Raw genomic sequence first — 26,166 nt, 5'->3', positions numbered from 1 at the left:
TAAAACAAAAAAACAAACCCTCACTTTATTTCAATCCTGTTAGCTATTGTCATATTTCTTTCCTCCCTTTCTCAGCTAAACTCTTTGAGAAAGACATCTATAATTGATGTCTTTACTTCCTCTCCTCTTACTCACTTCTAAACCCTCTGCAATTTGGCTTCTGACCTCATCATTTGACTGAAACTATACTTCTTAGAGTCACCAAATGATCTCAACTGCCAGATCTAGAGGTCTTTTCTCAATCCTCATCCTATTTGATCTGAGACACTTACTCCCTGTGTGACCTTGAGCAAGTCACTTAACTGCTGTCTGATTCGGTTTCCCCATCTGCAAAATGGTGATAATCATAGCACCTACCTTCTGTGAAGCTTTTGTGAGGATAAAATGAGCATGATATATAAAACACATTGAAGACCTAAAAGCACTATGTAAATTATATTATATTATGTTATGTTATGTTATGTAAATGCTAACAATTATTATAACCTCTCTATAGTCTTTGACATCATCACTCACAACATTCTTTCTAAATATCCTTTCCTCCCTTAAGTTCTGATGACTGCTCTCTCCTGGTTCTCCATCTACCTATCTGGTCATTCTTCCTTCTTTTTTCCTGTTTCTCCTTCAAGGTCATATCCACTAACCATAGGTATCTTTCAAAGACCTTTCCTGAACCCTCTTTTCTTTTCCCTCTGTGCAATCTCCCATAGGTTTAATGATTAATTCTATGCAGAAAATTCAGATTTCTACCATTAAACTCTCTCCTAAGCCCTAGTCTTACATCATAAAATGCCTTTTCAAATCTCCATATAGATGTCCTTTAGACATAGCAAACTCAACACATCCAGAACAAAACTTGTTATCTTTCTTCCCAAACCCTCCCGTTTTCCAAATCTCCCTATTACTTTAGGGAATAGTTTTAAACTTGGCATTTTTCTTGGCTGTTCTCTTGAGCTCACATATCAAATTTTTTAATTCTACTTCATCATCTCCTTCTTACTATTACAGGTTAGCACGTTCACTGCAATGTAAGAATCTTAGAGATACCTAGACGAACACTCAAAGGGTTGGTGACTTGCCCAGAGTCACTTAGCTAGTCTATGTCAGAGGGAGGACTTGAACCCAGGTCTTCATGGCTTCTGGGTGATTCTTGGTCCATTATAACCACAAAGATTCTATAATAAGGTAGCAATCAATAAAAACTATATATTGATTCTTAGAAGAAAAATAAAAACAAAAGAAAGAAAATTTGACCAATAGAATTGTTGTTCAGTCATGTCTGACTCTTCATAGTTCCATGAACAGAGGTCCATGGGGTTTTCTTGGCAAAGATACTGGAGTGGTTTGCCATTTCATTTTCCAGTGGCACACAGGCTAAGGGACTTGTCCAATGTCACACAGCTAGAAGTTTTTGAGGCTGAATTGAACTCAAATCCTTCTGACTTCAAGCCCAGTGCTCTATCCACTGAAGCACCTAGAGATGCCCTTGACCAACAGAATAAACTAAAAAAGGAAAGAACAGGAAATGATGAAGAGTAGTCTAGCATTTGATAAGCTCAAGAACACAAACTCTGGAACATGTTGCCTAAATGGCAAGAACTGCTGAGAAAACTGGGAAGCAATTGGGTACAAAGAGAATTAAAACCAAACTTTTATGCTATCTATAAAAAATTCCAAACTGATAAATAATATAAATTTTAAAAGGCATATACTTATTAAAAATAGAGAATAGAAGAGTTAAATAGTTAAAGAGAGAATTCTTCATTAAACAAGGAATAAAAGTGATGATTAAAGATAGCTAATTTTTATTTCATAAAAATTAAAGAGAGTGGGAACTAACAAAATCAACGCAGCTTGACTAAGAGAAATGTTGGTATGGGGAGGAAAAATATCTCTGATAAAGATCTGATACCTAAGATATACAGGGAATTGATAAAAATAAACATAAAAACAAGAATCATTCCTAATTTTAACAGTGGCCAAAACATACAAGTGGACTTTTTTCAAAAGAAGAAATATATAATAATAGCATTAATCCTGTGGAAGAATTCTCCAAATCACTAATAAATAAATACAAGTTAAAAGAACTCTTAGGTTTAACCTCAAACCCATCAGGTTGAAAATATCACAAAAGATGAAAGAGGCAATTATGGAGGGGCTATAGAAAAACATATACTAGTTGCTTGCTGTGAAGATATAAGATAAGCCATTTGGGAAAACAATATGGAATCATCCCAGAAAAGTCACTACACTGCACATATCTTTTGACTTAGCAATACCACTAGTAGACATATGTCCAAAGGAAGTCAAAGACAAAAGAGAAGGACCAAAATGTACAAAAATATTCATAGCAACATTTTTTGTAATAGCAAAAGCCTGGAAAGAAAGTGAATATCTATTCACTGGGAAATGCCTGAGTGATATGGATGTTTTAAGAGTATAATGAAATATTAATGTACTGTAAGGAGTTAAAAATATGAAGATTCCAGAGAAATTTGAATACATCTGTATGAAGTAGAACAAAGTAAGTGAAAGCAAGGGAACAATCTATACAATGACCACAATAATGTATAAACAACATGAAAGACAGCAGAATTCCAATCAATGAATGGACGAACAGTGACTTTAAAGGATAAGTATAATGTGCTTTAGTCTTCTTGGCAGAGAGATAGTGGGTTATAATTATAGAATGAAATATATGCTTTCAGACACGGCCAATGTGCTTGATTTGTTTTACAATAGCTCAAAGTTCTTTACTGCAAAGAAGGGTTCTGGGAGCTGGGGAATGACAATGATATACCAGTATTTAAAAAATAGCTTTTAAAAAATTAAAATCCAAAAAAAGGGATGTAACATGGAGGAAAGAAGAGGGACTTCCATAATGGTCAATGGTTTGTATAAAGGTAAACAGAAAATAAGCAAAGCTGGCATAAGGAATAAAAAATAAGAAAGATTGAGGACTCAAAGATTAATCAAGAGTCTAGTTTTTATAAGTAAAATGCAACCAAGATGGATTTTTAAAAAGTTTCTTTTTAATTTGTGAAATAAAACAAGCATTTCCATAATATAGTAGAAAAAAGATGATTGTACATGGAACTGCAAATCTATTATATACAACTTGCTATTCCCTTTAAAAAAGCGAATAAAAATAGATATTATTTAAAATAATATCAAATTAAAATAAAATTAAATAAGATAACTTAAAATTAATTTATTTTACTATTTATGATACATTATATAATAATATTTCTTTAATGTTAAATTTAAAATAGATAACATTTAAAAAAGATATTAAAATTTAAAACTAAACTAAACTAAAATTTAAAAACTAAGTCACTATGTGGCCCACAGGGTTTGTGTGTGTGGCAACTGGAGTTAAGTGACTTGCCCAGGGTCACACAGCTAGTAAGTGTCAAGTGTCTGAGGTCGGATTTGAACTCAGGTCCTCCTGACTCCAGGGCTGGTGCTCTACCCATTGTACCACCTAACTGCCCTCTCACAAGTATTCTTATGTATAGATTTAGTAGTGTGTCTTTTGAAAATATATGGGGGTGCCTCCGACCACTCTCTAAGTCTAGTAAATTATAAGTGGTAGGTGCTGGGACTTCTTACACTGATGAAATTATAGATATTTAACATAACGATTTATACCTTATCCATGCCCTTTTTCTCCCACTAGTTTAGATAATTGAGAAATTGTGATAGTTATAAATCCTATATATAATTTGAGTATCTTCATTCTATAAAACTGAAGCTCTATGTGGGATTCCCACTATATTTTATTCATACAGTTCAATTTAGCCAATATTAAGAATATGTGCAAGGTACAAGGTTAGCACAAGGCCTAAAAATGAGAGTCACTGCCTTCAGTCAGTTAGCAAACATTTATTAAGTATCGATTATATACCTGGCAGTAGGGATACAAAGGTGAAATAACCAGTCCTTGCTCTCAAGGACCTCACATTGCATAGGGGAGGCAACAAGTAAACAACTATGTACAAACAAGCCACCTACGTGGAGAACTAGATAAGTTTTACCAGTGATCAGTATCAAAGGATTTTGCTGAAATAACCCTTCTTTTTACTAGCTCCTAGTTTCATTCAATATGCTATTTCCCCAGAACAATACACTGCTAATGGAGGAGAAAAACAGGTTTAAAAAATATTAGAATTTATGGAAAACAGTTCAAGCCATTTCCATTCTGATGCCAACATAAGTTGTAAATTATATAAGTATCTATAAAGATACAAAAATCATCAAATTTAATTTCAATCAGTAAAGATCTGTCACATGTCATTACAGGTAGACTAAGGAAATGTACTTGTATTAAACATTTAGCACCAATAAACCCTTGATCCAGTAAAGAGGACATTAATTTACAGTGTTTCATGGGGAAAAGATGACTTTACTGGCACTTAAGAGGTTTAATTCCTATAATAACAAAGTAAAATCCCAAATGGCAAATAGAATATTGCTTCAACTAAACACTAAATAAGTTATTTCTGATAGGCAAAGATATTCCACCTTATAGAATAATTTTGATGCTACTGTAATTCTGCTTTGCTCATAGAGCCCAGTGCCTTCTTTTATGTGGGCACGCCATGCTGGGTGGTCCATGGCAGCATCTCCCATGTCTCACAATCAATACTAAAGTTCTTCAGAGAGACTTTGAGAATGTTCTCGTATCACTTCTGACCTCCATATGGAGGTGCATATTTGCACTTGCCACGTGCAAATTCCCTGTGAATTAGCCTTTTGGATAAATGTATGTTTGGCATTTGGGTCAACTAGAATTATGCTCTCTGCAGTACAGTTTGAATGCTTGGCAGTTCGGCTCAAGAGAGGACCTCAGTATCTAGTACTTTATTTTGCCAATTAGTCTTTAGAATCTTCCTAAGAATTCAAATGGAAGCAGTTCAATTTTCTGGCATGGCACTGGTTAACTATCCAGGTTTCACAGGCACACAACAATGAAATCAGCACAACAGCTCTGTAGATCTTCAGTTTGATATACAAACTAATACCTTTTCTCTCCCACACTTTCTTTCAGAGCATCCCAAATGCTAAGCTAGCTCTGACAATGTCTGCATCAACCTCATCACCTATGTGGACATACTTGCAAATAAGTAGACTGCCAAGGTAAGTGAACTTATACATTCAAAATCTCTCCATTTGCTATAACCAATGGTTTCACATAGGGATGTTGCAGTGCTGGCTTGTGGAGGAACCTCAGTTTTCTTGGTATTGACTGTAAGGCCAAAATTAGCACAAGAGACTCAATACTCTTGTTGCATCTCAACCTCAGAGACTGAAGTGAAAGCACCATCATCATCAAACAAAAAGTTGTGCACCAACTCTCCTTCCACTTTAGTCTTGGCTTGTAGCTTTTTCAAGTTAAATAGTTTACCATCAGTGCAGTGGCTGACCTTGATGCCATTTTTGTCCTCACTGAAGGGATCTGACAACATCACAGAAAACATCATGCTAAATAAAAAGCATGGAAGCAAGCACTCAGCTCTGGCTACCTCACCCTGTATTTCTCAAACTCAACATGTTCAAAACTGAACTCATCATCTTGCCCCAAAAAACATACCTCTTCTCCAAAATACCCTGCGTCTGGAACCATCCTCCATATCATAAAGGTCAGATAACGCAGTTATCTTGGATTTCCTTGCCATTATCTCCCACATCTAATCAGTTTCCAAATGCTATTGATCTCTTTAGTATCTTTGAAATCCCTCAGCTTCCTTTCACTCACAATACCACAGTAAAGTCAATCAGCCATTGCCTGGACCATTTAAATAGCCTCTTGATATGTCTTCCTGTCATTCCTTCCTCCAATCTGTCCTTTACAGAGACATAAAATTAATCTAAAGCATTTCCATGCTCAAAATTTTTAATTCCCTAGATAAAACACAAACTCATCTGCCTAGCACTGAAGGTCTTCTACAATCTTCCTTTAACTCCCTGTCAGCTATATTTCAAATTGTTCCCATCCACATATTCTATGTACCAGCCAAACTAATTACTAGCTATTTCCTAATCTATTATATATATGTATACACATACACACACACACACACACACACATATGTAATCTCCAATCTATTTAGCCTATAGTCTCCTACCTTTGTGAATACTCTACCCTATCCCTCTAGCAACAATAACATTACCTCTTTAGTTGTCTTCATTTCATTCAAGACTCAGTTCAGGTCTCATCTCTTTTGGAAAGGTTTCACTGATCTCTCCAAGTTGACAGCATTCTTGCCCTTATCAATTTTTCCTGACATACTTTGATTAGGACATTCATTTGCTCTAATACAGTCAACTTTATAACACATCCTATAATGGTTCCTAAGGGTATATACAGACTATCATTTTTCATCTTTCTATGTATCTAACAACACAGTTCTCTACAAATAGTAACTAATAGAAACTAAAATGCTTAGTGTATCTAAAGCATTTAGAATTTCTCTAGCCCTAAAATTTCCCCTGAAAAAGATATAACAAATTTCTTATTAAAAATATTCAGTTAATTTTTTCTTATTGACAATCTGTATAACAACATATGTCTGTGTACAACTTGATGACATTTGACATCAACAAAATATATGCTGAATAAGGAATCCAGTGCTTTATGTAAGCCAGCAACTCTCTGTTGTAGGTAGTAAGATAATTTGTATTCCCTTCAAGATAAGTGAAACCCACAGGGGCTTCATGTATAATCATGGATTGCACCCTGTTGTGGTTTTTCCCATTAGGTTGCAAATTCAAATATACTGAAATCATGTTAAGTAATTTTGTGGTCAATAAACCTTGAAATAGTTGGTGGCGGTGGAGAGAGTGTTCAATATTTAAGCAGCACAAACCCAAAGATTTTGCACATGTGGATCTGTGGACTACTGCTGCTTGGGTTTTTCTTGCTGCCAAATTCTTTTTTTTTCTGAGAAAGTCTTGCAGAATTCCAGGGGCACTGTTTGACCACAATCAGGCTGAGCCATTCATTTAAAAATGATTAATCACAGATGAATCAGCCTTTTGTTTCTTTTCAGAGCCCTTTCTAGTGTTTCAACTATCTGATGTCTAGCCATGTCATGATACCAAAGTAGACTGCTTGAAATAATTTCATTTACTTTGGCCTGCATACAAGTCTGGATAAAGAATTCAGTCAAAACATCTCCTTCAGATCACAGAATGCCCTTAAAGCAATATACTAGAAGATAATATGGTAAGAACCTTTTAGTTATGTTTAACACTTCTAAATATATCCATTTTTTGGAGATGAAATAGAATAACTGTTTTGTTGCATACTCATTGTGTGCAAAAAATAAGCTACAATACCAAGTAAAATTAAATCATTTACATATTAACATTAAGCATCTTGTAGCCCCAAGAAGCTTCACTGAAAAAATAAAGTAAAGCTGGACAATTAAGAGCTAAAAGTCAAATTAAATAAATGGTTTTGTGGGGGAAAAAAGAATGCAAAGGAAGAAAATAAATGATATGGTATGGGGAGGGTCAAGTATTAAAAATATAAATGAAACCTTTCAAGACTAATACAAAATAATCTAAATGCATCCATTATCAAATCAAGAAATTATAAACCAGTGATAGGAATAAAGAGAAATAAAAGGAGTCTAGATCAGTTCCCAGGAGCATTAGGGTGCTTAAAAACTGTTAATGACAGCAGAAACATTTACTCCAATGGTTTGTTCTTTTTTTTAACAGTGTTTTAAGAATAATATTTAGCATACTAAGACAGTGGGCATTTATGGTAGTAAACTAAAAGCTCAGGAGTTTCTCCTGCACAAAGTAACCTGATGTTTGAATTAGAGGGAAAAACAAACTAACAAAAAAACTAAAATAGCTAAGTTCTGCAAATAAAAGATGATTTACCCACTGCTTTCAGAAACACAAGATATATTCTGATTCCTTGAAAAAAAAATCTAGTTGCATGATCAGAGAAGTCTTAAAAGCAAGATAAGCAGGAGAAAATAATACGTGTCTTCAAATACTTTGGGGGGGGGACAGGGCAATGAAGGTTAAGTGACTTGCCCAGGGTCACACAGCTAGTGTCAAGTATTTGAGGCCAGATTTGAACTCAGGTCCTCCTGAATCTAGGGCCAATGTTTATTCACTGCACCATCTAGCTGCCCCCTCTACAAATACTTGTGAAGAACTGTCATGTTCATAAGCGGTCTCTAAATTTTTTTGATTATGTAACATATTAGGAAAAAGCTTCTTAAGTGTTCATCCCCAACATATCCTTATTTTATTTATAAATTATATACATATTATTAGTATGTGACATAAAGTACAAAACAAAAATTGAAATTAAAAAACAGATGAAGTTAAAATATTTAAAATACCCTTTATTTTATTAAAACAATCTATTTGTTCTCACTAAAAAAAGTAGTCATATTTTTACAGTGACAGCAAATGTGACTGAATATGTCTCATTATTTTTTAAAATCTTGGTTTAAGACTTTGTAAAACAATGATTCAAAAGTTTGCTTTCAAGATCATTTATTTTGACATCTGATTTAACAGATGTCAGAGCTGATAAATGATATAGACATGTAGATCCAAACAGAAGAAACTTATAATTGGTTTTGCATACTAAATCATAATATTCATTTTTCAACTTAACCACACATTATGCAAAAGTTTTACTAAACTTTAGGTACTAAATAGTTTTTCCCTGATGTCAACCAGTAAGTTTTTTGCAAACTAATCAGAAGAGACTGAATTTTCATATTTTTAACAAATGGGTTCAAAACTCAATGAAAATCAGGATTTGCAAGATTTCTAAACACGTTAAAAAATTATGTTTCTAAGTGTTAAGTGTACAGATATGAGTTTTATTGGGACACACATTTTCACATAGCTAATTTTGAAGGCCTCTGACCAACATTATCTAATATTTCAAAATACAGAATTCTGATAAGATCATTAATGAGATAATGATCATAAATCATATTTCAAATAATCTTGATTTCTTTCTTTCTTTCTTTTGGCTGACTTGTTTGCTCTAAGTAGGTCACATTCCATATAGTATGTGAGATAATGTCAGGGAATTCTGTAAGAGGAAGTCACTGATTGTGGTGGCTTCACTAATTATAATTATGAGTTCAGTTTCAGTGTATTGCACCATATTGTAGTTTATATGTGCTCAGTTAAGTGGATTACATATCTAGTTTTGATAAAACTAACTCATAAAATAGACAAGTGTCTTTAAAAAGATTTCCTACAAAGAATGCAAGAACAAGTGAACAACATAAAAATCAGAGAACTGACACTTCTACTGCCATAAAAGGAGCTTTACCTGAGCCATATTACGATGATGATCTACTCAGAGCAAACAAGTCAACCAAAAAAATTTGAAATTATCAAGACTGTTTGAAATATGTAACAATCACTATGATTAATAATCAACTTCATCAGAAGTCCACAGAGTTGAGACTAAACACTGTCCCCCTCTGTGATTTTCCACCTTCATTCCCTGCCTCATTCTCAATACATTGATATTCATCCCAGTTATTGACATTTTTTTTCCTTTTAGAGTAGTTTCCCAATTCACTGTTCTATTCATCAAAGTTTTCTGCATCACTGCACAGTGTTTGGCATTTAAAGTCCTTCAAATTCTAGCCTCAATCTATCTTTACAGACCTATTACCTATTATTCCTCCCATTACACACTCTATGATGCAACCAAACTGGCTTTTTTTCTTTTAAACTGTTGCTCGTATACAATAATGCATCTCTCCTCTCTGTCTTTTTACTAGCTATCCTCTATTTCTGGAATTCACTCCCTCCTCACTTAGATCTCATAGAATCTCTTAATTTCCTTGAAAATTCAGCTCAAGGCACCCTCTAAGTTAAGACTTTTCAGCTCACTGTACCAAATCTGAAGCTTTACTATAAAGCGGCAGTCATCAAAATTATTTGGTATTGCATAATAAATAGAGTGTAGGATCAATGGACTAGGCTAGGCACAGGAGACACAGTAGTAAATTACTTTAGTAATGTACTGTTTGATAAACCCAAAGACTCCAGCTTCTGGGATAGGAACTCAGTATTTGACAAAAACTGCTGGGAAAACTGGAAGAGAGTATGGCAGAAACTAGGCATAGACCAACATCTTACACCTTATACTAAAATACGGTCAAAATGGGTACATGATTTAGACATAAAAGGTGATACCATAGGTAAATTAGGAGAGGAAGGAATACTCTACCTTTGAGATCTTTGGAAAGGAGAACAGTTTATGACCAAACAAGAGATAGAGAATATTATGAAATGCAAAATGGATGCTTTTGATTACATTAAATTAAAAAGATTTTGTGCAAACAGAAGCAATGCATCCAAAATTAGAAGGGAGGCAGAAAGCTGGGAAACAATTTTTATAGCCAGTACTTCTTATAAAGGCCTCGTTTCTAAAATATATAGGGAATTAAATCAAATTTGTAAGAATCCAAGTCATTCCCCAACTGAGAAATGGGCAAAGGATATGAACAGGCAGTTTTCTGATGAAGAAACCAAAGCTATCTATTGCCATATGAAAAAATGCTCTAAATCACTATTGATTAGAGAGATGCAAATTAAAACAACCTGACACCTATCAGATAGGCTAACGTGACAAAAAAGGAAAATAATAAATGTTGGAGAAACTGTGGAAAAACTGGAACACTAATGCATTGTTGGTAGAGCTGTGAACTGATCCAACAATTCTGGAGAGCAATTTGGAATTATGCCCAAAGGGCTATAAAGCTGTGTATACTCCTTGACACAGCAATACCACTATTGGGTCTTTTTCCCAAACAGATCATAAAAAGGGGAAAAGGACCCACATGTACAAAAATATTTATAGCTGCTCTTGTGATAAAATAATGGAATTTGGCAGACACCCAGGGGTCCCACCTGATTGATTTAGTATTGTTTGAATTGGGTGGGAATGAGAAACTAAGTACCTATTTGGGATGATTAGATATAGGCCACACCTGGCCTGCCATGAGTGACTGTATACTGCTGATGTCAGCAGGGGGACCACTCTCAGTCATGCAACTTGAAGGACCTCCCTTTTGGGGGGTGGATAGAAAAAGTAGAAAAGGGAATGCTCACCTAGAGGAGCTCCACAGCTGACTCCCATATAAACTATGGACCCCAGGTAGTGAGTTAATAGAAATGAGGCCAGCTCTTCGAATTAGCTGAGCTGGAAGCAAGTTTGCGGGTTGAGTCAGTCTTTGCTAAAGCTAGGGAGCGTATCCATTTTTCTCTTCCCCTATTCCCTTGTCCCTGGCTTTATTAACTTCACCTTTGTTGTATATTTTATTCCCACTAATAAAACCTGTCTGTGAGGCTGTTAATCTCCTTTCTTATTAGCTTGGGAGAAATAAACCAAAAAAGGCAGTTTAGAAGAGGAAACTTTGAACCTAGAGGTCTATTTAAAATATATCTTGGGGGCAGTTAGGTGGTACAGTGGATAAAGCACTGGCCCTGGATTCGGGAGGACCTGAGTTCAAATCCGGCCTCGGGCACTTGACCCTAGCTGTGTGACCTTGGGCAAGTCACTTAACTTTAACTGCCCTGCAAACATATATTTACATAATCTTTACATGTACCTAATGTCTCCCCTATATGACTGAACTCCTTTAAATCAGAGAAAATCTTACTTGTCTTTATACCCCCAAATCCTGGAACACAGGAGGTAACAAATAAATGCTTGCTGAGTGTCACCCTCTACCAGCCAATTAGGCTCAACCTCCCAGGTTAACTGCTCCCAGGACAGCAATGATGTGGACTACCACTTGGCTCTGCTGCAGTCACCTCTGCCTCCATCAATGCCACTTCCCACACCTGCCACCACAGTTCCTGACCCTTAGAAAAAAAAGTTCTTCACCCTTTTTTTAGGTCATGAACCTCTGTGATTGTCTGGTGAAATCTATGAATCCCTTCTCAGAATAATAATTATAAATGCACAAAGTAAAATATATAGGATTATAAAAGAAACCAATTCTATCAAAATAGAATTATTAAAATATTTTTGCAAAACAATATCTTTGCCTTGGAAGAAAGTAGAGAAGGAAAGAAACCAGTCAAACAGGAAGATGGGCCCCATTACCTATTCACCTCCTTGGCCAATACAGCTTCTTCATCTTTAGTCTCCTCCACCCTGATCTTTCACCTCTGGGCACCACCACCTTTTGCAACTGTTGCTGCCCAGACAATGGCCCCTGATTAGGCCAGCACTAGCTCTGGTCATTCACTGTCAGCCCTGGTCTCTCCTTCAGCCTGAATCTCAAGTTAACAATTATTTATGCACAAAGCACTAAGAAACTAGGAATGCAAATACAAGCAGAAAGAAAGACAGTCCCTGCCCTCAAGGAGTTTACATTCTGAAAAGGGAAGATAGCACAAAGGGTGCTGAAAGTGGGGAGGAGAGAGAAAGGGTACCAGGGCAAGGGCATGGAAAAGAAAATGTGTAATACTCCTTTCCATTCGCCTTGCCAAGAGATAGAAACCTTCATCAGAAACCACAGAGCTGAGCTCAGGGAGGCCCTGACCTAAACACACAGTCTTTGGAGCAATGGTCTATAATTAATACACTTCTGTATAGCTTGATAGCCTAAAAGTGAGAAATTCTATGGAGGCAGATTTCCATATAACATAAGGAATTCTTTAACAAATGGAATAGGATATTTTGGGAAGCAGAGAAGAACCCGTCACTGGAAGTATTCTGGAAGACGCTGGATTATTATTACTACCAATGCCACTATTACTACTATTACCACCACCTCCACAACTACAACCATTACTGCTAGACAAAACATCTTAGTTGAAGTAGCAAGATACCCTGAAGGAGATGCATAAGGTAGCATATGCCAAGGAAGTCAAACCACAACTTCAAACTTCAAAACAGCCCTTCAGCCTTGATGGAGATAGATAGCACAGCACAGGACCCTAAACCCAAGAATTTTTGAGAATAGAATCATACTGCTTTCATCCCAGGCCTCAGAGCCACCACTGAGAAAAGCAATCACTTTAGAGAAAGAGCCCACCTTCTTCACCATCACCAAAACCAACTACTGATCAACTGCCACTAATGGGTAGGCAAGACCATGAGTCCCCATGAGTAGCAATGCCCCTCAAACTACCAGTCCTGCTTTTAGCCCACCCTCCACAGTCACTGGGCCCAAGAACAGACACTTTGGAGATGTGATCTAGCAACTACTTCTGCAGGAGCTAAAACCACTACAACTACTGAAGACCCAGAAAAGAGAGTTCTCACCATTCAAGTACTTGGCACTATCAAATGCTGAACATCAGAAGTTGATTTATTTAATCAGTGGAAATGACATTAAAGAAAATGCTTTGTCTTTGCACTCTAAGAAACATGGTATTTTTTCCATCTGACAATACTGAAACCTTCTCTGTTGTCTCCCCCGTTAGAATATGAGCTCCCTGAAAGCAGACTGTCTTGCTTTTGTATTAGTATCCTCAGTACTTGTGATAGTGCTGTGCACACAGTGCTTAATAAAATCTCTTTTTTTCATTCATTCATTATATTTGTTAGGGATATTATAGAAAAGAATCCTCCCTGGATTGGGAAACTGGCTTGGATAACCTCTAAAATCCCTTCCAAAAATTTCTACAATTCGATAATAAAATCAACTATAATTCTCCCAGGACATATGACTCTAGACCACTGTAAACTGTCGAGATAAAATAACACTACTAACTTAGAAATCTTTTCAAACTGGAGATTTGATTTTATCCCATGATTATGTCTTGGGAATTGTTTAAAAAGTGAATTTACATTATTTGTAGTTGCATCTGACCAAAATGCCATGTTTTGGTAATGTGATCTGTCTGAATGAAAAACCATTCTTATAGTTGCTAGGGCATATCTGAAAGTATCTTGAGGAGGCAGAGAAGTTAGATATCCATTTTTTAAATTCAGTTAGATTCGACAAGAGACTGGCTCTATTACTACCTCATGATGCCTTTTTTTGGGAGGGAGGGACTTTCAGGTCAGCGCAGTTCAAGGTATATAAGAATCAATTTATACAGTATAAGTTAGCAACAAGATGTGAAGTGAGTCATGATTTCCCAAACTATTATGTTATTTCTATGCATACAACTACATGGGTCACACCTGCATTTGTTTTTAATATTCTCTTAACAGAGAAGGAACAAGATCTTTCTGTATTTGGAATCTGTTGTCAAATACGTTTTTTTCTTTGGCAGGGCAATGAGGATTAAGTGATTTGCCCAGGGTCACACAGCTGGTGTCAAGTGTCTGAGGCCTAATTTGAACTCAGGTCCTCCTGAATCCAGGGCCGCTGCTTTATCCACTGCACCACCTAGCTGCCCCTAAATACTTTTAATAAATCAACTATACACTGACTTGAGTAACTCAGATTTTAAAATGTGTCTTACAATAATCAAACTTTAGGAAAAAATTTTAAAATTAAAAAAAAAAATCAAACTTTAGAGCCACTTACAACACAGAGTCTAAGAACAGATCCCCTTTGTAGTTTTCTAAACTTTAATGGGGGGATGGGTGTATTTCTGGCAAAATGAAAGAGAGGGTGCATTTAAGCTCAATTACCTTTCAAATCCTCATAACAGCAAAAAATACACCAACTAACAAAAAAAGTAACACTAAGAAAAAGGGAATATTGCATGCAAAGTTACTTGTTCCTAGAAAACTATAGGCTGCATTACTAGCCCTCTGTTAGGTACTCACTGTTGTACCCTGAGCTGCATGTGGCTACAGAATTGTCTGTACGCACATCTTAAGGCTTGCCCTTAGCAGTGATCTAGTCAGACACTCCACTGGCTCCTAATGGTTAAAGGGGCTTGCAAATTCACTCAGCACTGGAGCTCCGGATGAGATAGGGGTTCAACAGAGTGCTTAGTGGTGTTCTAACACTTATCTAGAACAGAACAAAAGGGGTTTACCAAAAGAAAATTGAATGAAGTAAATAAGCTCAGGCCCATTTCAACACCCTAAAACTACAATAATACCAAAACAACTAAAAGGGAAAGTGATAACTGAAAGAGGAGGGGCATACTAACAGTCAAGTTTAAAGCTAGCTACCCTGCCCTATATATTTTTTTCTTTTTTGTATCAGACATGAAATTTCACTGATATAGGGAACACTGTCTGATTAGGTAAATTCTTTGTACCAGTTTAGATCATTACTTACTCTGCAATATAATCTTAGATGTCTGAAGAAGTAAGACTTGCCCAACATCACATAGCCAGAATTTACCAGAGCAGGGACTTAATTCAGATATTCTTGACTGTAAAGCCAGCTCTCTCCCCAATTTACAATGCTTCCTTTATCTCCTTTCTATCACTTTAAAATAGCAAGAAATTAACCAAATCATTATAAAGAAATCATAATAAACAGCAAGAGGGTAAAAGTAAGAATCGACCACAAGAAAAACCAGCAGAGACTGACTGGAAAAGAAAATGAGAAATCCATTCTTCAAAAAGATCTAATACAATGAATAAATACTATGAAGTGAAACAAAATGATCTGAAAATTCCAGATGAAAGTAAAAGAAACCACCACAAAACCATGAAAATGATAACCAGAATGGTTCAGAAAAACAATATAAAATTTGAAATGTGAGGAAAGAAATAAGGGCAAAAAATAAAATAAAATAAAAATAGAAATGATTGCATAAGTTTGTACTCCCAAAGAGGAAATCAAAAAGACAAGTAAGAAAATTTAAAAGAATTAATGGAGAACACCTACAAAATAGAGCGGTCGTCATACTGCAGAAATCTTCAATATTATTTCCCTTTTAGAAATTATTATATTTTTAAAAGGATAGAAACATAAACTTCATTCAAAAAAGTCATAATAGCCACAAGAATTCAAAGGCACTTTAAAGTCATTGTGTTAATATTCAATTTTGATCTTACCCAGAATTAAAAACCAACAGTTCCTAATAAGAATATTAAGATGATCAAGTCACATTACATTCACAGTTAAATTTTGATTCATTTTGTTTTTTAATAAAGTTGCTTTTGCAAACAAGGAAATAAAATCTAGCAAAGTTTAACTTTTTGTTTAAAATGGACTAGTGGTGGTTTGTTAAAAGACAAACCAAGAAAAATTATTTACATTCTGAAATACTGCATCTTCAATTTACAACACATCTCTAACAAATCTAAGATTATGAAATCATATATTGTAATGATCAAACATTTCAGAACATTTCCAAAGTCATCATAAACAGTGAAACATCAGATTTGCAACTCATAAATGCAGAAATGACTGAACAAGATTAAAAGAAAATAATATTGAAATAAGATAAGCCACTTTTACAAATCAAGAGCAATGAATTTATCTATTTTAAAGCTAGAACTCAAAAAGAGAATCCTAAGAATTATATGCTTTCCAAAAAGAAATGACAGAAGACCTAAATAAGAAATCATGCAAAGGGCACAAAAAGATCTGACACAAAGGACATTCAGAATCAACATCATGCTGACAGATCAAAACTCCAAGTTTAAGTCACCAAGAAATGAATCGAATCATCTGAGAAGCAAATGGGGTCAATTTCTGTAACAAAATAACATATCCTAAATAAAAAAAATTTATATTTTATGTAATAAAAATTATCTGTCACCATCAGATTGACTATAGGATAAGTTGTGAGAAAATAATGATTAATAATGGGTTTTGGGGGAGACCCAGTGACCTACCCCTACTCAGGAGCTCTGGCTAGTTTCTCAGAGCCAGCCCAGAATCAATAAAAATGCAAAAGGAATGCAGATTGATTTTCCTGACTTCCTAAAGGAAGTTAACTCACCTTAATGACCCCCCCAAAGTCATGTCAATCAATTGAACTGAATGATACTGGCCAATTGGCTTGAATCAATATGTGGTGACCCACCTCAACCTGAGAGAGTCTTCTCTTTCTTGCCATGCCTCTCCCTGATACTGACTTACCTTACCTGGGGGCTAGCTCTTCCCAGCCCCACCTTCCTGGGATTCTATGCTGGGTTTACACATGGTCAAATTAATAATAAATGTCTGCTGCCAAAACTGGTGCAAAAGTCTCTAATTTATAAGTAGCAATATATTAGAAAACCCTGCTAAGTTTCCTAATAACTTAGAACAGAGACACACTTCCCCTCAATATTTTCAAACAACACAGAGTAAAAGGCAAAATTTACAGTAATAAGAATTTAGCTTAAACAAAATGAAAAATTTGCTCAAGGAAAATATGATAACATTCGATGGTTATCAGGGACATAATTATCTTCTCAGAAAATTTTAAAATACTAGGATGTAAACAATCTTAAAGCCAAAATTTTCAGAATAAAGTCCTGCATGACAGGGATAATCTACTAGATTACCCAAATCTCATCCCACCTATACAATTTTATAATAATTTGAGCACTTTTTATCCTTATAAACAGAGCTCTTCATAATTTTAAGTTATGGCCATGAAAAAATATCTGGAAATATACAAAGTAACATTACTTCATCACTGATGCTATAACTCTTGAAAAATATCTTAGAAAGAAAAAGACATTCAGTTCTTCTTCATAGATTACACATATAATGACCTTATGAAACACTAAAATTCAATGCTGACACTCAATTATTATCAACAGAAAAGAAAGTTCTTAACACAAGATAAATATTTAACAAATCCTTTCTCATTCATTCATTTAGTCCATCAATTTTTTCATAACTTATAACAGACTTCCAACTTTCTGCTTGATATCTTTCTTTGAGTATCTCAACACTATCTCAAACTCTCTATGCTAATACAAAAAATATCTCCCCCCTCCAAAATTAAGGCTCTTCTTTAGACTTCCCGCTTCGGCCAATGTTACCATCATTCACCTCATCATCCAGAAAATCATCTTTGACTCTTCTATCTCTCTTCCTACACCTACTAGGTCACTAACACCTAGTGAATCTTCCTTTATTTTATTCCTTTATTATATTTTTCCTATCTGTACCCACCACCCTAGTCCACGTGCTCACTATAAGTATCTCCTTGGTGGCCTTCTTGTATGGTGCCTCTCTGCCCTTCAATTTATCCTAAAAATGACTATCATAGGATCTTATATGTAGATCTGGAAGAGACCTCAGAGGTCATATCATCTACCCCTTTCATTTTATACATGAAGAAATTGAAGTGAAGACAGCTTAAATGGGCTGCAAAATGTCAGGTAGGAAAGATTCAAACCTAAATCCTGATTCCAAATCCTATCATAAATCTCTCCCCTCACCCAAGTCAAAATTTATCAATTGCACTCCAGTGTACAGAATGAAGAACAAACTTCTTAGCCAGAATTTAATATCCTCCATAATATATGCTCCTGTTTTTCCAATTTGAGCTCCCATCATTCATTTACATAAATCTTCTGCCAAACTGGATTACCAAATGCTGCCTAAATACATGTTCTGCCTGTCTGGAACAATGTTTTTCCTTCTATTTAAGGGTTACCTTCATTCAAGGCACAGCTCCAGTCCTATCACTCCATGAAGTCTTTCTTACTGATATGATCCTCATCACATCTTCCCTTGACATTACATAATATTTTTTCCCATACTAACTTACTCCACAAAGTACATGCTATTATTTTATAGTTACCTGTCCTTTTATAAGCACATTCTGTTTCCACAACACAAGAAACAAACAGTGTGTCAGAGCTTATCTTCTCAATCCCCTCTCTGCCTGTCTCTATGCACAAGAGTATTTTTAATATAATTTAAATGATTTGCAACCCACAAAATGCTCAACATGAGTTGTTGACTGTTGTAAAGATATATTGTTGTTGTTCATCCTTTCAAAGAGGACCAAGGATATCTTGGGGAGATGTTTTGACTTGTGCATAAATTGGATTTAAGGGAGGCAAAGTTGCACCTCAGTTGTCAGCCTCACTCTCTCTTCCAGTCCTCATAGTCCAGTAGTAGGATAAAAGTCAAGAGGACAGGTTATAACCAAGGATGCAGTGGATGACTTTGGTGTCTACCACACCCTAAGCACTCCAAAGCGTCCTCTTCAACTGTCTTCAGGGCCGTTGAAACAAACTGTTCTTATCTGCCTGTTCTGCCGAGGGCAGTCTTCACATGCTTGGGGTAGACGTCCTCCTGACTCACCAACAGGTTTGAGGCCTCAACCTAGTTTAGCTCATCTGTGCAGAAGGTTTACAGTGGAGCCACAAGTAAGAGGCGAGTGGCAGGCAGATACCAAAGGTGGATGAACAGCCTTGAAAAGGGCTCAGCAAGCCCTCACGCCAGAGGGGCTAGTCCTCCCTGAGCAACCCATAGTCCTCTGAAAATAACATAGAAAACTTGAAAATAATATAATTCTGCAAAAGCTATTGAAGAAATTACTATGCTATTTGAGTTATAAATACATGAACCTCATTATAACACTCTTCATTATGAGGTGAAATTAGCTGTATGACAAATCTATAGTTTCCCATTGACCCAAAAGACTATTACAGATTTTCATGTCCAGGAGGCTATCTGAGGGAAGTTCCAGGATAAGACAGTAGATCAGACGTGGTTTTAAAGTCCAAAAAGTTAGAAGCAGAGCCAGGAAAAAAGTGAAGATTGGATGGTCAAAGCCTCCTACACAAAATGGAAACCCAAGAGGGAAGTAATCAATGGAAGAAGCAGATTAGGCTTGTGGAAGGATATTCCTGGGTGAAAAGGTCACAAAAACGATTGGATATTCTAGAGCAAGGAGGCCACAGGTACCGAGGGAAGTTTCAGGATGATATAGCAACTGAAGCATCATTTTTGAAATCTGAAAAGTCAGAATCAAAGCTAGGAGGAGAAGTGTAAAATGGGAACAGGTGTGAAGTTTCTGTTTAGGCTATATATCGTGGACTTCTCTCATTCCTTATTGCAGATCTACATTTTCCAAGATATTTTTTACCATCTTCATCTACTCCCACTTTTTCACTGATATCAATGAGTATCAAAGTATATGCTGATTTTTTTAAAGGGTCTTAAAAAGCTCTTTTAAAATTTCCTCCCATCTAATTACCAAAGTGAAAGGTAATATTGTATAGTGGACTGGAGAGCTAGAATTAAAGACAGAAAGACTTAGACTGAAATTCCACTTCTAATATATTATAGCTATGACTGTAGTCAAGACACTTAGTAGTCCAGGCAACTAAGACTATATAATTACAGAAAAGGGGGAAATCTGCATTGGTAAAGAGATTTTCCTCACCCAGAAATTCCTTGAAATCATAGGTCCAGGCCCTATCCCTAACTGCAGAAATACCAAAAGGACTTTCTTTGTAAAGCTATTAATTTTGAATGTTTCAAAGATGAACTAGAAACACTATAATGAAGTTTCAGTACATATTATTCTTCATTTAACAAACATTTATTGAGCATTTCTTATGTGTAAAGAACTAAACAAAGTTAAGTAAGAGACTGTCTTCAAAAGACTACAATCTAGTGCAGGAGGTACTACAATAGGTACGAAATAATTATGACAATATAAACTAAAAATTACAGAAAAGAGGTAAAAAGTGTTGAGAATTTAGAAGAAGAAAAGATCACTTTTAGTTGAAGAAAAAGGAAAAGCTAAAAAGCTCACATGATTGAAATATGCAGACTGTATGGAACCTTGGATATCTGGACATCCTTTATAAAAATCTTGTGTTCTTCTTAAATTATGTGTAAGCTCAAAGGAGAATGAAAGTAAAGAATAAAGAAGGGTCAAATAGAAGATGGATCCAGTGAAGATTTTGAGGTTTAGTTGGGAATATTAAGGGAAGTTTTGCTGAGAACTATGGATGGCCTAGATTTCTGGAAATGCCAATTACTTCAGTCCTAAAGGAACAAATAAGATAAAGTTCTGCTAAATCATAAAATGAATATTGATTTCTTAAGATAAGACTTCAAGTATAATGAGTTTTAAATCTTGTTAATGTTAAGTACCTGTTAAACTACATGGTATAATGAGAAATACAAAAGAATATCACAGTTTTAACATAATCAATTAAAAATTAAATTCACTTATTTAAATTTATAGTTGGCAAATACTGTGAATAAATTGAACCTTACCTTATATCTCATTTTGGGGCAAGAGTGAATGTAAAATCCCATATAGTAATAACTGAGTTGAGAAGTTTTCTCATGAAGTTGCCTAGTAAAAGCAATTTCTCTGTAAATTAAAAAAAAACAAAAATAAATGAAAATGGATAGAAATAACTTTGATTCTAATTTTAAAAAAGAATATATGATTTGATAATACAATTACTTCATGAAACTTGAGCATAATACCTAAAGAGCCAGTCTTATAAAAATTAAAACAATTGTCAAAAGATTGTTATTAAAGAAATATCAACAAGTTCCTAAATTATTCTGAGTTGTTCAGTTATTTGTGCCAAGTGGCTGATTTGAAATTCAAAGTACATGCACCCTATTTAACAAAAAGTCAAAAGAATTTATTCAACAATTTCTTGTTGACACACACCTTTAGCTGAGATGAAATCTGGGTTTAGATTAAAATATTTTAGATTATTTTTAATTTATTTATTTAAAATATTTTAGATTAAAATAGTATGAACACCAGAATATTGAAAAAGCAGTCAATTTCACAAAAAACAGGTATGTTTTATTAAAAAATACATATTCTGGGAATATGCATTTAAATACCTTCAACTGTATGTAATATGGGTTTTCCCCCCTAAACCTATGTAATGATTTATTATCTTCCTTTTCTTAATACAAGAAAGTACATGTTATCTCATGGTACTTTTTACTACAACAAGCAATGGGTAGCATTACTTTAGTAAAAATATAATCAGGATTTCCAGTAGAATGAGTGTTTAAGAAAGGCTTAATTTGGATTTAACTGTATCTCAGTTTAACAATCTCATCCTAATTGCCACAATGAGTGTGGTGGTGACCAAAAGGTCTAAAAATAAGTTTGTTTTCCCAGTCATGCAAGCAGCTGGAATAAAATTCATTCTTAAACGAACTGTCCTCTGAAGTCCCTCGTGATGTCACTGGTACTCCTCAAGGATGAAAGAAAGATGAACAATAATTTTTTATAGATGTATATCTACATTTTTATTTCTGAAATCAGTTAAAATATTTATTCAATCAATATTACTGAATAATATATATACACACACACACACACACACACACACGCACACACACAAGGCATTGTATTAGGCATTCTAACTGAAGTAAAAAAAAAAGAATAAAACAAAGAGCCTAATCTTATTTAAAAGTCAGTAGGCAAGATAAGATAATGTAAGAGTACAGATGCAAAATGCTAGTAATTCAGAGAAGGGACAAATTGTTTGTGGGTGGAGAAACAGAAAAGGCTACAGGGCTTCCTAACTTTTTCCAATCATGACCCCTTTTTGCCCTAGAAATTTTTACACAACCCAGTGACAGCATGTGCAGTACAAAGTGCATGTTTGTGTGTTCAGAACCAAGGCTGTAACAACCCTCACATTCAGTGGGTTGCATATGGGGTTGCAAGCCACAGTTTAAGAAGCCCTGGAGTAGATGACATGTAAGTTACTCCTCAAGATAAAACTCAAGTCTAGAAAAATCAGTCTAGGTAAAACGTACAATAGGAACACCTGAGCAGGGGAAGGAAACCATGAGCATGTACAAACCAAAAGTTAATCCATTTGCAAGGAAAGGGGATAGGAGGAGATAAAATCAGTAAAATACAAACAGTGAAGGTACATGAAGCAAAGGAATTTAGACTTTTTTCAGTGAATAATGTAGGGCCAACTGAAGGTTTCTAATTAATGCTCTTTACCTCCTGAATAAACATCAAAATTCTTTAAAATGACTATTCTGCCAAAACTCAGAAGATAAATTAGAGGGGGAATAAACTATAGAAAGGGAGACTAGTTAGAAGAAATGAGAGGTAGCAGGCAGTAGTGGATAAAACCCTGGACTCAGAATCCGGAAGCATTGGGTTCAAATCTCACCTGAGATACTTAGGTGTTTGACCCTTAGCAAGACATGTAACCTTCTAATTATCAGTTTCTTCATATGTAAAATAAGGTTAAACTTGACATTCCTGAGGTAGTTTCTAGCTCTAAAACCAAGACTGCTGTGGTAGTCAAGATGAAAAGTAATTAGGGCCTGAACTAAGATGGTGGCAAGGCAATGAAGAGAAAAGAATGGATCTAAAAGTTTGGTGCAAATATATAATGAATAGGAGGACTTCATAAGACTGTCTGGAATTGGGAAGCAAAGAATAGGACAGAGGCAAAGATGACTCTACATGTTCCCAAACAATGAAGGTGAGAGCCACTTGGGGGGGGGGGGAATCAGCCCAAATAGTATTCCATTTATACCAAAAACTAAAAGTACTATTATACTTAAAACACTATTTTTAAAGGGTCCAAAATAACATGCTCTTAAGTTATTAAGTAATTCCAAAAACTAAGAGGCAGTAAGGTATAACTGAAAGAGTTGCAGACTTAGTAGTTAGGACAGAACTGGCTTGAACCCTACTTTCTAGGTTATGACCCTAAGCAAATCATTTAACTTTATTGAATCTTATTTTCCTCATTGCTAAAATAGAGATACTACTACTTTTACTACCAAATTTACAAGTGAAATAAAATGTGAAAAAAAAACCCACATATAATTGTGTGAGTATCCAGGTTTTTAATCTTTTCAAAAAATCTATTAAAGCTATAACTACATATGAACATAGTTGTGTATATTAAGTGCTTACTGACTGATGTATTATGTGACATCTTAAAAAAATGATTAATTTAAGGGTCATGTCTTTTAAAAAAACTAAGATAAAGATAAATATCGAACAACTTTCGATGAAATAATTAAAACAAATAATGCTAAATACGTAATTAGCCATATGATCTACTGGTTCCACTTTTTCCCATATGTTTATTTTCTTATAATTTCCCCCTTTCTATCTATCTCCCAGATTCTCCTCCAAACAACTTTAAGATAATGCTTCAAAATGGATTCTAGTGCGGTAGTACCAACAAAAGGACAGGGTGAAACAATTTTCTAGCCCAAGACAAGTCAGAAGGTTGAGAGGAGAGGTCTGTCTCACTCAAGTGAGAGTGGAGCAAAGTTCAGCCTTGGCTGCCCAGGAAAGCCAGCAGCAGTCCGTGTCCTAGCAAGGCAGCAGCAAGGTCCTGTTCCCTAGTACACAAGCAAGGACCGCGGTTCCCACAACATGATGCAAACCAGTAGCAGACCTCACCCCAGCAAGCCAGATAAGGCCATAGGGACAACTGAATCTGCAACAGCAACTTCAGTAGCTCTTAGCCTATAGATGATAACGGGGATGAACAACTGGTCAGAAGGAAATTACAGGGGACACTTTGCTGGCACTGAGTACAGGACTTTGTTGCATTGCCCAAATGAGGGAACCAATTCACAGTCCCAGATTGAGGAGGTGCACTAGTACATTAGATGCACAGGAGTGGAAACCCTAGTCTCAGGTTCAGCATGGAAGAAAATGTTTGCGGTCAGTCACAGACCAGAGCACAGGCCAGGAAAGAGTGACCACACCTTTTTTTAGATCATACCACCTTGGTAGAGCAAAAAACTTACAGGTCCTAGGAATTAGCTCTGAAAACAGCAGCACAAGAAATCTGAACCTTGGGAAAGTGACTCCTCCACCCAAGGAACAGGGCACAACTTTAACATAAATTTAAAAGTCAAAAAATTAGTACTGGAAAAATGAATGGGGAAAAAAAAAAAGAACCTGACAATAGAAAGTTACTAAGTTGACTGGGAAGATAGAAACACAAACTCAGAACTTGACAATAATGTGAAAACAGCTATATGATAAGGCTCAAAGAAAAATGTGAACTGGTGTCAGATCCAAATAGAACTCCTGAAAGGGCTCAAAAAAGATTTTACAAATCAAGTAAGATTTCCAGTCAAGGAGAGCAGAGTAAAGAAGGAAATCTCTGGAACCCTACCAAATTTCCTTCTAAACAACCTTGAAAATACTTCAAAACCAATTTAGGATTAGGGAAGCAACCTACCAGCACAGAAGGAAAGTCTGTCTTACTGGTAAGCAAGCAGTAGTGACAGGCTGCACCCCAGGGGCCTGGTGTGAGTCTCCAAGCTCTGAGGCAAGCCATCAGCAAAGACTTGCCCCATGCAAGCAAGAATCCCAGAGGCAAGTCAGCAGTTCCAGATCAGCAGCACAGCAAAGCCTTGACTCCACTGCTGATGAGTAGTGAGGCTCCACCTCCAGAGCCAGCAAGCAGTAAGACCCTATCTTCAGGGCCTGGGGAACACAAGAGCCCACCCCCAGGTCAAACCAAAAAGGAGTCCCCTGCCCCCAGTAAAAGCCAGCAGGGAGGTCCCTCCATTCAGTGCAAGCCAGCAACTGCGCCCTGGGACCCAGTGAAAGCAAGCAGCAAGGCCCCAAGCACCAGCAAAAGAAACTTGGGACAATGCAGCAGAAGAGCCCAACACTTACATAAAAGTACAAAGTCAGAAAATAGGCAGAAAAAATGAGCAAAAAACAAAAAAAGAACTTGACTACAGAAATTTACTACTACAGTTAAGGGAGGATCAAGGCACAAACCTAAAAGAGAACAACAAGTGTCAAAAGGTATACATGAAAAGCCTCAAAGAAAAATATAAATTGAGGCAGCTAGGTGGCGCAATGGATAAAACAGACCCTGGATTCAGGAGGATCTGAGTTCAAATCTGACCTCAGACACTTGACACTTACTAGCTGTGTGACCTTGGGCAAGACACTTAACCCTGATTGCTCTGCAAACCAAACCAAACCAAAAGAAGAAAAATGTAAATTGTTCTCAGGCCCAAAAAAAGAACTTCTGGAAGAACTTTAAAAGGATTTTAAAAAGTGTGAGATTCAAAATTGGGTATACAGAGACTGGTTTTCTTACTAATACTGATCTAGAAGCTCCTGTGTCTAGCAGACAGTCATAATAAGTGTCTCCCACTTTGAGGGTCACATGAGGTTCATTACTCTGGGGAGGTGAATGGACTGGCACAAGGGCATTCAAAAAAACTGGATCTGGGAATATATGGCTTTCATTATCTATGTTCCATTCCTCCGTTTTGTCTCGTCAATCCTGTGCCCCGCTCTGAGGGAGACCTTGGTTACCATGATTCTGGTTCTGTCTTTCATTTGAAAATCGAATGAGTT

The 26,166-nt window shown here is 35.9% G+C and overlaps 1 protein-coding gene across 8 annotated transcripts in view; it reads right to left on the bottom strand.

Moving 5' to 3' along the window:
• ATE1 (arginyltransferase 1) overlaps positions 1-26,166 on the bottom strand; it is a 196,038-nt gene that overhangs the window by 80,551 nt on the left and 89,321 nt on the right. For all 8 annotated transcript variants that reach the window (XM_043985864.1, XM_043985863.1, XM_043985862.1 and 5 more), the window contains one exon: positions 21,078-21,177. In XM_043985864.1, coding sequence (XP_043841799.1) covers positions 21,078-21,177 — 100 coding nt within the window. The remainder of the gene's footprint in view (positions 1-21,077; positions 21,178-26,166) is intronic.

This window comes from Dromiciops gliroides, chromosome 2 (genome assembly GCF_019393635.1).
Source record: "Dromiciops gliroides isolate mDroGli1 chromosome 2, mDroGli1.pri, whole genome shotgun sequence".
NCBI classification, from domain to species: Eukaryota; Metazoa; Chordata; class Mammalia; order Microbiotheria; family Microbiotheriidae; genus Dromiciops; species Dromiciops gliroides.
The sequence above is the reverse complement of the archived record's forward strand: the minus strand, read 5'-3'. Positions and strand labels throughout refer to the sequence as shown.